General features: G+C 36.6%; 1 protein-coding gene across 1 annotated transcript in view; it reads left to right on the top strand.

The window, feature by feature from the left end:
• The window catches only part of FRZB (frizzled related protein), a 32,663-nt gene that overhangs the window by 6,287 nt on the left and 12,598 nt on the right, over positions 1 to 13,778 (top strand). The window contains exon 2 of the mRNA XM_040475576.1: positions 2,674 to 2,718. Coding sequence (XP_040331510.1) covers positions 2,674 to 2,718 — 45 coding nt within the window. The remainder of the gene's footprint in view (positions 1 to 2,673; positions 2,719 to 13,778) is intronic.

The following is a 13,778-nucleotide window of genomic DNA, read 5'->3' as shown; positions in this document are numbered from 1 at the left end:
TGCTTGAGAAATGGGTATTAAGTGTTATGGATCTACTCTGAATCCAGTTTCCTTCCCTCCTTCTCTGATGCTGCTCTCTTAGTTTGGGTCTCCACATGTGTCACATGGATTATGGCCACGGGGTAATAATCGGCTTGCTTACTTCCAGTATTGTCCCTCCATATTCCAACAGGGTGGTCTTTCTGAAATGTCAATCTGTTGCTTAAAATCCTTTGGTGTCTGTCTCTAGCCTTTGTGACTTCATCCCTTCCTACCTCTCTGGCTTCATTTCTCTCTGCTCACAACTTTCTCTATTTTAGCCACACTGGAAGACTTGCAGGTCCCTTGGTGAGTACTGCAATTTCTTTCCATATTTCTTACACACGTGATTTTCTATGTGGAACGCACCCCCCACCCAACCCTCCCCAGCTCCTTTAGGACTCTTCTTCTGGAAACTTCTATGACCCCTACTAGAAATTCTTGGGGCATACAACCTAATAATGCCTGCTATTTTAACTTAGGATGATATTGTTGGAATTCCTAAGTTTAACTTTATGAAAACAATTTTTTTGGATTATTTAGGACCAGATAACTTTTTTCTCTTATAATTCTACCAATTGACTTCTAAGCACTTTTAAAAATGAAGAAACATTTTTCTGTAAGAATGAGAGTAGTGAAACCACTTTCCTAGATTCAACTATATCAAAGGGTTGTTTTTTTTCCAAGAGATTTTTTTTCATTTTTCTTTCAACCTTATTTTACATGTGGTTTAATATAATTTCTTCATTTACAGAAAGATCATTTTGGTATAGGTCATATATGTATTATGATTATTGGAATTATTCAGAAATAAAACCATTGATTGGCATGTTACTTTAACACTTGGATACATTTATCATGAATAAAGTCTTTGCATAGAATAAAAGTCATTAAATTAATAGTATATGACTAAGTCAAACCTCATGTTTTAGAATCAAGTATTTGTTGCCTGCCTATTTGATGGTTACTGTCTTTCCTTGTACAGAGCTTTTTAAATACCAGACGATGATTACTAAACCTGAGAATGTAATTGATTAATAGTAATTTTGAGTACTATTGTCCTAACATGGTATTAACCACTCCTTTTAAAATTTATTCATGATATATCCTATGAAGAAAAAGGACAGAAGAAGAATGTTATTTTCTGTTAGGATAAACAGATATTGAAGTTATTTAACATAACGTATTAATACAAATCTAAAACTTATATAAAAGTGCTGAGTTGAAGTAGCAATAAGAATGGATAGCTGGGGCGCCTGGGTGGCGCAGTTGGTTAAGCGTCCGACTTCAGCCAGGTCACGATCTCGCGGTCCGTGGGTTCGAGCCCCGTGTCAGGCTCTGGGCTGATGGCTCAGAGCCTGGAGCCTGTTTCCGATTCTGTGTCTCCCTCTCTCTCTGCCCCTCCCCCGTTCATGCTCTGTCTCTCTCTGTCCCCCCAAAAATAAATAAACGTTGAAAAAAAAATTAAAAAAAAAAAAAAAAAAAGAATGGATAGCTAAGTTCAGCAAGTCTCAGCAGGGTGTTTTGCTGAGGCACTCTTATTCACTAGAGGCAGCTTTTTTATTCTTTTTCCTTTTTTTAAAATATTTATTTATTTTTGAGAGGTGGGTTGGGAGGGACAGAGAGAGAGAGAGACAGAGACAGAGAGAGAATCCCAAGCAGGCTCTGCACTGTCAGTACAAAGCCTGACACAGGGCTCAAACTCACAAACTGTGAGATCATGACCTGAGCCTAAATCAAGAGTCAGACCTTAACTGACTGAGCCACCCAGGCTCCCCTAGAGGCTGCTTTCTTAACTAGAACACCGAATAACTTTATATAATTACTATTTATCATTCATCATTACCATTTTCTTGGATTATGGGATCATGAAAAGAGTCTTTGACAATTTCCAATTATTACCACGTCTATTAATTGCACTGGTCCCTGCATGGTATGCTTTCTTTCTGCTGAAGAACTGTTTACAGGGGCGCCTGGGTGGCGCAGTCGGTTAAGCGTCCGACTTCAGCCAGGTCACGGTCTCGCGGTCCGTGAGTTCGAGCCCCGCGACAGGCTCTGGGCTGATGGCTCGGAGCCTGGAGCCTGTTTCCGATTCTGTGTCTCCCTCTCTCTCTGCCCCTCCCCCGTTCATGCTCTGTCTCTCTCTGTCCCAAAAATAACTAAAAAACGTTGAAAAAAAAAAAAAAAGAACGGTTTACAGGTAACAAAGGGGATGAGAATGTTTTCTGAATGTTTTCTTTAGGCACCAAGAATTTAAATATATGCTAGTAATGTGTGATGCATCTATTTATTGAAGAGATGTGTTGGCTTCTTTTAGTCATCAAGACCCAAGTGTTGGGTGAATGCCTAATATGTGCATGGACTTCATGGTGTCAGAAATTGCGTGAGACTCAAAAACTTACTAAATCCTGAAATTTTATGCACAATTAAGGAGAACTCAAAAGAGCATATCCTCTTTCAGTCACACAAAATAGATCTTGTCCTTATTTGACTTATAAGTAATAGAGTGCCAAGCTCATGGCACTAATAAGAATCCACTTCCTTGAGACATGACTGAATTAGATTTAATTAAATTGATGACTGAATTAGATTTTTATATGGGAATTCTCAAAATAATAATGAATGAATTATTATTCTTTATTTTATCACTTTCAGATTTTCCTATGGATTCTAGTAATGGAAACTGTAGAGGGGCCAGTGGTGAGTACATCACTATCTTCCTAGTTTTCATTTGTAGTCAAATTAGTCTTTGTAACCTAGATACTCAAGTCTTATCTGGGGACATCTGTACACTGTGTTTTTGTTTTTAATATTTATTATTATTGAGAGGGAGGAAAAGAGTGGGGGAGGGGCAGAGAGAGAGGGAGAGAGGGGGATAGAAGATCTGAAGCGGGCTCTGTGCTGACAGCAGAGAGCCCGATGTGGGGCTTGAACTCATGAATTGTGAGATCATGACCTCAGCTGAAGTTGGACACTTAACCAACTGAACCACCCAGGCACCACCCTGTACCCTAAGTTTTAACAGTAAACGTGGAGACCTGGGTGGCTCAGTTGGTTAAACGTCCATCCAGCTCTTGATTTCAGCTCACAGTTTGTGAGATTGAGCCCCACATTGGGCTCTGCACTTACGGCGTGGAGCCTACTTGGAATTTTCTCCCTTCCTCTCTCTGCTCCTCCCCACTTGCCTGTGAGTGCTCTCACCCTCCCTCTTTCAAAAATAAATAAATAAAAATAAAACATTTAAAAAGTAAACTTAATTATTTATATTTTATTTTAAAAATGAACATATGATAAAATTGACCTTTTGGCCACTAAAAATTGTGTGGATTTTATGAGTTCTATGAATTTTAATGCACATATAGACTTGTGTAAACACTACCACAGTCGAGACACAGAACAGTTGTATCACCTCAAAAGAAACTTCCTCATACTATCTCTTTGTAATTACAAGCTTCTCCCACCCTTAACCACTGGTGATCACTGATCTATTCTCCACTATAGCTTTGTAGTTTTGAGATGATCATATAAATGGAATGGTAGAGTATGTAACCTTTTGAGATTGGCTTATTTCACTTATCATAATGCCTTTGAGATTCATCCAAGTTGTTACTGCATGTAGCAATCGTTGATTCTTTTTAATTCCCAAATATTTTATTACTTGAGTCTATTACCATTTGTTTATCCATTCGTGCCTTGAAGGATAATTGGGCTGTTTCAAGTTTTTGTAAGTCATGGGTAGATCTACTATAAACATTTGTGTACAAGTTTTTGTATAAACCTAAGTTTTCATTTCTCTAGGGTAAATATCTGGGAATAAAATTACTGGGGTTAGATAGTAAGGGTATGTTTAACTTTGTAAAAAAAAGCTGCCGAACTGTTTCCAAAAATGGCTGTTCAATTTTGCACTAGTGGTGTGTAAGTGTTCCCCTTGCTGTGCATCCTCTCTGAAATGTGTTTTTTTCAGTTTTTTATTTTTTAAATCTTAGCCGTTTTAATAGGTGTGTAGTGATAGCACATACCTATTCCAGAAGTGATATATTCTGAATATAAAGTACCATCTTTTGGTTTCATTGATTTTTTTCTCTATTTATTTGCAACTTTATTGATTTCTACTCCTCAGTATTTCCTTCCTTTGCTTGTTTAAGATTTACTTTGCTGTCTGTTTTTCCCGTAAGGTAGAAGCTTAGGTTATGATTTGAGACCTTTATTCTTGTCTAGTATAGTAATTTGATGCTAAGAATGGCTTTATTTGCATCTCACAAAGTTTGATAGGTTTTATTTTAATATTCTTTACTTTAAAATAGTTTATAATTTCCCTTGAGGCTACATATTTGACTTATGAATTATTTAGGATTGTGCTGTTAAATTTGCTGCCGTTTGGAGATTTTTCTCTTTGCTTTATGTTATTCTAATTCTACTATAGAGAATACACTTTGTATAATTTTGATTCTTTTAAATTTGTTAGGGTTTATTCTATGACCCAGGATATGATTTGGTGAATGTTTTGTTTACACTTGGTGAAAAAAAATATACATATATATTCTGCAATTGTTGGGAGGATTGTCCTTTAAATGTCAATTAGATTAGTTAATACTGTTGTTTAGGACTTTTATAGTCTTGGCTGTTTTCTGTCTACTAGATCTATTGATCATTGTGAGATGAATAAATCTCCAAATATCACAGATGTTTCTATTTCTCTTTCAGTTCTGTTTTTTTCATGTACAGGTATTCTGAAACTGTTATTTGGTGCATTCACAGTATTTTTGTAATTTTTGTTTATTTATTTTGAGAGAGAACAAGAGAGAGAGAGCAGGGGAAGGACAGAGAGAAACGGAGAGAGATATTCCCAAGCAGGCTCTGCACTGACAGTGCAGACATGGAGCTCGAACTCATGAACCATGAGGTCATGACTTGAGCTGAAATCAAGAGTTGGACACTGGGGGCTCCTGGGTGGCTCAGTTGGTTGGGCTTCTGACTTTGGCTCAGGTCATGATCTCAGGTCATGAGTTCGAGCCCCGCGTCGGGCTCTGTGCTGAGAGCTCAGAGCCTGGAGCCTGTTTCATATTTTGTGTCTCCCTCTCTCTCTGACCTTCCCCCATTCATGCTCTGTCTCTCTCTGTCTCAAAAATGAATAAACATTAAAAAAATTTTTTTTAAAAGAGTTGGACACTCAATTGACTTAGCCACCCACCCGCCCCCACAATTAGTGTTTTTATGTCTTATTGGAGAATTGACCCTTCATAATGTAATGTCGCTCTTTATCTCTGGTAGTTTTCTCTGCTTTAAAATCTATTTTCTTTGATATTAATATAGCCACTTCAATTTTCCTTTTTATCAGTATTTACAAGGTGTATCTTTACCCTTTTACTTTTAACATACCTACATTATTATGTTCTAAACAAATTTCTTGTAGACCTAGTATAATTGGGTCATTTTTTTGTTGGAATTGGTTTTTTTGTTCTTTTAACCAATCTTTGTCTTTTGATTGGTGCATTGAGATATTTACATCTAACGTGGTTATTGTTATGTTTTTATTTAGATCTACCATTTTATTATTTGTTTCTGTTTGTTCCCTCTCTTTTTCATTCCTGTGTTCTATATCCTGATTCATGTTGGATTATTTGAATCTCTCTTCCTCATGCACACATGTGTATGATCTCTCTGTGTTATACATTTATCTTGTGAATATATATATATATATATATATATATATATAATGACAGTATATGTAATTGTATTTTTTCTTTAAGCCATTAAAAATGTTTTAAACAACTCAGGAGGAGAATAGGGGTGCCTAGGTGGCTCAGTTGGTTGAGCATCCAGCTCTGGATTTTGGCTCAGGTCATGATTGATCCCACGGTCATGGGATCAAGCCCTGTGTTGAGCTCCACACTGGGTGTGGAGCCTGCTTAAGATTCTCTCTCTCTCTCCCCCTCTGCCCCTTTCCCCCACTCATGTCCTTGTTCTCTCTCTCTCTCTCAAAATAAAAAAAAGAAGAGAATAGCCTACTGTGTTTACATAGATGTTTCTATTTCTATTGTTTTTTTCCTTTTTTCCAGTATTCCTTCTACCTGAAGAACTTCCTTCAACATTTCTTTTAAAGCAGTTCTGGTGGCAATAAATTCTCTCAGTTTTCCTTTATCTGAAAATGTCTAGATTTCACCTTCATTCCTGAAGGGTATTTTCATTGGATATAGAATTCCTGGTTGGCAGTTCATTCAGTGTTTAAAAAAGTTATTCCACTTACTTCTGTGTTTCTCAAGGGAAATTGGTAGTCATTCAAATCATTGTTACCCTGTATATAATGTGTCAGTTTTCTCTGGTTGCTTTCAAGGCTTTTTTCTTGGTGTTTAGTTTTTAGCAGTTGGATTGTGCTATGCCTGGACATTGATTTCTTTGGTTTTAACCTGTTTAGGGTTAATGGAGTTTCTTGAGTCTATAAATTTTTGCCTTTTGTCAAATTTGGGAAGGTTTCAGCAACTATTTCTTCCAAGATTTATTTTTACAGCACATTCTCTTCTATTTCCAAATCTATGATGATGTGAATCTTAGAGCTTTTGTTATTGTCCCACAGGTCCCCGAAGATCTGCTCATTTCCCTCTCAATCTTTATAATTTCTCCTGGTCTGTCTTCAAGTTTGGTGACTTGATCATCACTATTCTTCTACTGAGCCCATCTAGTGAATTTTTTATTCCAGTTCCTGCAGTTTTCAAAGTTCAAAATTTCCACTTGGTTCTTCATTATATCTTGTATTTCTTTGTTGAGACTTTCTATCCTTCCATTCATTTCAAGGGTGTTCACTATTACTTTTTGGAGAATTTTTGTAAGAACTGCCTTGAGATTATTGTTGGATAATTTTAACATTTGTGTCACCTGATTGTTTTTCCATACAAATTGAGATTTTTCTGGTTCTTCATATGCAGAGTAATTTTTTAACTGCATCCTGGTCATTTTGATTATTTATGTTCTAAGACTTTGGTTCTCATTTAAAGTTCTATAGAGAATGTTGATTTATATTTTATTAATGTTTGTTTATTTTTTGAGAGAACAGTCAGTGGAGGGGCAGGGAGAATTTTAGGCTCTACACTGTCAGTGCAGAGCCCAAAGTGGGCCTGATCCCACAAACTGTGAGATCATGACCTGAGTTGAAATGAGAATTGGACACAGCCGACTGAGCCACCCAGGTGCCCCGATAATGTTGATGTTTTTATTTTAGCACATTGGGTTTAAGCAGCAAATTCTGACTTGTCTTCTGTAGGTTGTGATTTCAGTATCTGTTCCACTGTCAGTCTTTGAAGTGCCTTTCAGATCTATCCCATGTGCATCCTACCCAGGGGCCAGTGTGAGATCAGGGCAATGATCTATCCCACAGTTTAGTTTTCAAAGTCTACAGTATACTGTTCAGTGTCCGATTCATACATACCCAGAGGTGAATCTACCAGCTCATAAACAATTTCATGGAATTTTTTCTAAGTTCCTCTCTGTCTGTGGTCTTCTCAGCACTTTTTTAGTTCCTTTGGGGCTCCTCTTTGGTCCTTTGGCCAGAAATCTGGAGCTTTATTTATCCCACTCTGTGATGTACTTCCTGTGACTGACTCCACATCTGAGGCCAGATGGTGGAGGACAAAGCGATGGGGCTTTGCCCCAATCTCTTGACATTACACGTCCAATGAGAAAGGAAGGTTCTCCAATGTCACCAGTTTAGACTCCTGAGGGCCTCCCTTGGTGCAGCTGTTGTCAGCACTGCCCCAGGATTGCTTGAATGATGGGATACCAGAGAATGGAGTAGTAGAAGACCCTTTTCTCACTTCTTGAGTCAGAAGTAGAGGGATTCTCCTAAAGAGAATCTGTATCATGCCCACTTATAGGCTATGGGCTGTGTTGCAACTAGGCTGGAGGATACTAGAGCGGGGGAAGTTAATGAACAGTTTGAGAATATCAGTCTTCTTCCCCAATCTTTCTATTATTTACTTTTCAGAATCCTTAAGTAGTTGCTTCATGCATTCTGTAGCTGTGTTCAGTGGGAAAGACATGGTAGAATCTAGTTACTTCATCTCATCATAAAATAAGCTTTCAGATGAAGTATGCTATATGTTCAAAAACACAAATCATAAGCATGCAGCTCAGTGACTTGTAACAAAGTAAACACTGTTGTGAAACCATCACACAGATCAAGATTTATACTATTAGCAGCATTCCAGAAGTCTTCTTGTGCCTCTTCCAAATTATTACTTCCACCTTTCTTTCCCAAGATAACTGCTAGCAGAAATTCCAATACCATACATTAATTTTGTCTAATTTTGATCTTTTATGAATATATATATATATACACACACACACATATATACATATGTGTGTGTGTGTGTGTGTGTGTGTGTGTATAGTGTATGGCTTTCTTTGCTACTTATTATGCTGTGCATACCAGTACTTCTGAATTTTCGTTGCTGTGTAGAATTCTATCATATGAATATACCACACTTTATCCTAATGTTCCTGGATATTTGGGTTGTTTCTAGTTTTTGTTTCTGTGACTAATGCTACAATTGCTCTTACAAGAACATTTTAACTGCAATTAGTTATAAATACCTTTTCGATTTCACTTTCCTCTAGTAGTTTGCACTGATTTGGGTCTGTGCGTCCTGCTTTGTAAGGTGTCTTATATGTGGAAGTGGAGCATTTATTTTACTGAGTTGTAAATAACTTTGAAACATCAGTTTTCATTAGATTGCGATAGTTTTCACTGTTGATTTCCATTGAATCTTGTCAAAGTGACAAGTGTCTGACCAGAGGCAATGTCTGCCAAATGTGCCCAACAAACAACTTTTAAAAAACATAAGTGAATGAAAATGATTTATTTAGACTTATTTCATTACCTTCTTGATACAATTGAGAATGTTTTGCAGTGTCATAAAATCAGCTGGAAATTATTGGTGTCCAGCAATGTTTCTGTTTTAATGATCACGTCTACTGTTGAATTTGATCAAAACAAACCACAAAGCTCATTTGTATAGTACAACAGGTAAGTCAAAAGTTTTAGTCAAGTGCATACATGTGCTATCAGTCTGTGCAGAAGTTATGGTTATAATAATATAGCACTTAGTGTGTAAATGAAAGATATGACATCAACAACACTATAAATAATATACAAAAATAGTTCAATGTGTAAAAAAAAAAAAAAATGACCTAGAATGAATGTAGTATTCCTGGGCTTCGTGTGTACTGTTCCTCTTTTATAAATGTTTTCCTGTTTCCTGGTATAATGGGAATGATGAAAACAAACAAGCAAAACCAAGCTTATTCTGCTTGTGGAAAGATGCACTGACGTATTCACATGTTCTATAAGGAAAATACAAATTATTCATAGTCAAAATTTTATGCTTTGGAAAAATGTAGCTGCTGAGGTTGGTAAAGAAGAATATAGAGAAGATACAAAAACATTGTAACCCACATAACCCAGCTTTCAAAAGTGTCAAGCTGTTTCTGCCTGGAATTTAGAAAGGAAATTCTTTCACTCTAGTTAATTTATCCTTTGCCTGGAAGCTTAACAATTTTTTTTTTTTTTACTTGAGATAATGACTTTTTCTGAACAGCTTCCAGTTTGTGAGTGTGTTCTACTATTGCAAACCCACTGTCCTAATAAGGAGAACATCATGTCTATTTCCCATAACATGGCATATGGGGAAAAACAATTTTAGTTTTATTCCACCGAGTCATTTGGTCTGTCAAATCAACCAGAAAATTGAGGCAGGTATTCAAATGATACAATGAAAAGGTCTTTTTTTATTATTAAAATGATTCTGAAAAAAGAATTCTCCCAGTTTTCTACTTTGTGGTGGTGACTGATTTGTGAGTTTTATTTTTTTTTTGAAGTGTTTTTCTTTTTTTAAGAGAGAGTGAGCTCGCACGTGAGCAGGGGAGGGGCAGAGGAAGAGGGAGAGAGAGAATCCCAAGGAGGCTTCATGCTCAGTGTGGAGCCCGAAGCTGGGCTGGCTGTCATGACTGTGAGATCATGACCTGAGCCGAAATCAAGAGTCAGATGCTTAACCGACTGAGCCACCCAGGCGCACCTTATGAGTTTTTATTTTTGAAAAACAAAAATTTTTCCAGAGAGCAGGTATAGTTGGTAAATTCTGACACTAATGAATTACATGAGCATAACCCAGTTACTTCTCTGGTTTGTTTCTGATTATAAAGTCAGACTGTATTGACCTTGGAGTTCCCGTGTGACATATTGTTGAATTAGGGAAACATTAGCGGTATCCCCTAGTGTAAGCTGGGTACCCTACACAGGTTTGACTAATGTCTCTCTGCCCCTATTTCTGAGGTGCTTCAGAGAAATTCTTAAGTTTGAGTGGCTGCTGCTGAGTAACTAGAGATTTCTGACTGCCTGCACCTGCCAGGCCTGCCCCAGAGGGGGCGCCCTCTTTGCGGGATGGCCTGTGCCTGACTGGGGTGGTAGAGATTCATTCTCTCTCTTTCTCCAAACTTCTTTCCTCCCCTTGACTTCCTCCTAATTTGGGGAATTTAGTTTTTTGCTTTGGTGCAAATGTTTACTGACTATAGCAGCTGAATTAACTTGGGGCAACTTCTGCCATTTATTGAAAAAAAAATTAGGATAGATAAAAAGAATATTTACAATTCTATAGTTCCTTACAAGTATATGGTTTTTTTTTTTTTCATTATTTCGTGGTATTTGACACTTTGACCCATTTTTATTCCTAAGCATTTTCCTCCTTGAACTGTTACCCAAGTCATGCTAGTTCTTCCCCTGTCCCCTAGCCATGGGGATTCCCTGAGACTTTGTGCTTGGCCTCTACTGCTCTCTCCTTATAACGGTTTCTTCCCTTTGGAGTATATCCAGCAACTAGGCTTAATTATCACTCTTGTGACTCCAGTTCTTATCCCTGTCACAGGTACAGCACCATATTTCTCCTTCAATAAACACTTCTACCTAGGTTGCTTATTTGTACTTCAATTACAACCTAGTTAATAATTAAAGCTATCTTTTTATTACAGATTTCCTTCTTGTAACTTTTTTAGTATGTGGCACCATTGTTTTCCCAGGTCCCCAGCATTGAAACTTCATAGTCAGTTTATTGGTTCATCCACCCCACCGTTCATTAGAAATGTAATGGCCAGGGACGCCTGGGTGGCTCAGTCGGTTAAGAGTCTGACTCTTGATTTTGGCTCAGGTCATGATCTCTTGGTTTGTGAGACTGAGCTCCACATCGGGCTCTGTGCTCTCTCTCTCTGCCCCTCCCCACTCTTTCAAAATAAACAAATACACTTAAAAAAAAAAAAAAAAAGAAAGAAATGTAATGGCCACCTCCTTGTACCAGGCATACTGCCTGCCCAGGACATGGGGTGAGGGGGGTAAGCAGGGACTGCACCTCCCTTTTCTGTCACCTCTTTTCTATGTGCTTGGGAGGGGTAAATGATGTTCTAAAAGACTATGGAGCCCACTTTATGTTTTTGTTAATTGACCTCTTTATAGTACTTCACTGAACATAACACTTCAGATCTCATGGGAGAAAATGGGCAAATCGCATGGACTGTATTTTGTATATCCTGAATGACTCCTGGATCCATAAATGTTGTGAAGGAAAGTTTATTTAAAAATTTCCAAAGACATAAATCCTAAAGGAATAAACTAAATTTCCTTTTCTTATTAATACAGTGTTAGCCCTCTCAATCTTAAACAGTTCCCTTTTATAAAGCACAAATTACTATGAATAGGGACCTTTATTACAATTTTGAGGTTTGTTTTTTTAAGCTAAGCCGAGCAAATGTTATTTTTGCTTTTTAAAGCCTTATTATATTACCTAGGTTCACCAATCAACTACATTGCATTTTCCACATACTGCTCTTATCCAAAATAAAATCTAATATATTCTTTGCCTTATGCATATGATTGGGAAATAAATATTATTTTAAACATGTAATGAACAGCTGCTAAGTCATGGCACACTTCAGTTTATGGAAATATGAAAGGAAGGTCTCGTGAATTTTTATGTTAATGGTACTTCATTGATGTATAATTTACTTACGGTAAAATGCATAATTAAGTGTATGCCACACTGAATTTTGACAAATGTATATACCTATGTAGCTATCCCCCAGCTCAAAATAAAGAATATTTCCATCATCTCTAAGAATTCCCTTGTGCCCAGTCACCCACCTCACTGTGAGGCAAGCACAGGTGTTATTTTTATTACCATAGATTAGTGTCTGTTCTTCACATCCATGTAAATGGAATCATATAGTACACACTCTTTTGTGACTGGCTACTTTTGTTTTTGCATAATGTTTTTGATATTTATCCATTTCTGTGCATCATTTCATTCTTTTTTTGTGGAATAGTATACCCTTGTGTGAGCATAATACCAATGTGATTTCTAAATTCTATTTTTTTAAACCCACCCAACCAAATGTAATATATATAAAAGTTTCTATCTCTAGGGAAAAATTCAGCACATTTTCATCTTTAAGCTTAAACTTTTAAGTATAAACTTTAATCTTTAAATCAACTTGCAGATGATTTTTTGTTAGAAAATTGTCTCTTATCAGCTGCTCTTGAATTTGCATAAAATATCTTAAGATCTTTTTGGTGTGTTTATATATTACTATTCCTAAGAGCTAACAGTCGGTGAATGATTACTAAGTAATAGTCTCTGTGTCAAATTCCTTAAGTGAATTATTCTTTAAATTCTTAACAATAACCCTGTGAGGTAGGCAGTATTAATTTAGAAATAGGTTTTGCCCGAGGTAACTTTCTCAAGGTCATACCACTAGGAAGAAATGGAGCTGGGATTCAAATCCATGTGCCCTTAATTGTGTTGTCATATTCTCTTGCATTCTAATACTTATTAGAATGGTCACATATGTGACCATTTGATGTGTCAAATGTGTATTTGATGTGTATTATGTCATTTAATTCTCCTGGTAACTCTATAAGATATGTTTAAAAATCACCTTAGGGCATACTTATGGGCACATCTTAAAAATATAGATCTGAATCTCTAAAGAAGTTATAGTTAAGAATATAGATTTTCAAATAGTAAAAATTTATTTTTTATGTTTGTTTTAAAATTTGTGGTTTGCTCCTATGTTTCTTAAAGTGGAGAGAAGGGGACAAGTGGGCTTCAAGGGTCAAATGCCAAGATCTAAAACATATAATACATTTGGTACAAATTAAAATCATTTAAATTCTAAACTGATTAGAATGAGCAAGTCTTGAAAGAATTACAATGGAAACTACAATGCAAATAGAATTATATTTTCTTTCATCCCCATGTACTTTTTGACAATAAATCCTGCACACAGACCTAAGACGTCTTTTCCTAGAAAAAGCAGAAAGATACTAATTCCTAGATAGTGGTATTCCAAAGTCATTGGACATGAAAGGTTATAGCGGTTTTGGAATCTGGCAAGAGAAGTTAGTTACAGTCTTATGGCCCTGGATGAGACCCAACGGTAGTCAATTTCAAATAAAGGTCACGGTTAGAGAGTTGTATAACACTTAAGCATTAACTTGAACAGATTGCATCAAGTAGGGAAGGTCCACTGAGAATCACATTTCACAATTGTATCAGGTACTTGGAATTCCTTAGACTTTATGAAACCATCTGACTCTTTAAAAATACTATCATAATTATGTGTTTTCAGTGAGCCTATTTTTATGAATAAAAATTGGAATAAAGAAGGATGTGATTACTTTCCTCCCTGAACTATGTTAATAAGATGCCTTCTTGTTGAGACCA

This window comes from Herpailurus yagouaroundi, unplaced genomic scaffold (assembly GCF_014898765.1).
Source record: "Herpailurus yagouaroundi ecotype Mexico unplaced genomic scaffold, PumYag 140, whole genome shotgun sequence".
NCBI classification, from domain to species: Eukaryota; Metazoa; Chordata; class Mammalia; order Carnivora; family Felidae; genus Herpailurus; species Herpailurus yagouaroundi.
Note: the sequence above shows the minus strand (reverse complement) of the source record. Positions and strands in the feature narration are given on the sequence as shown.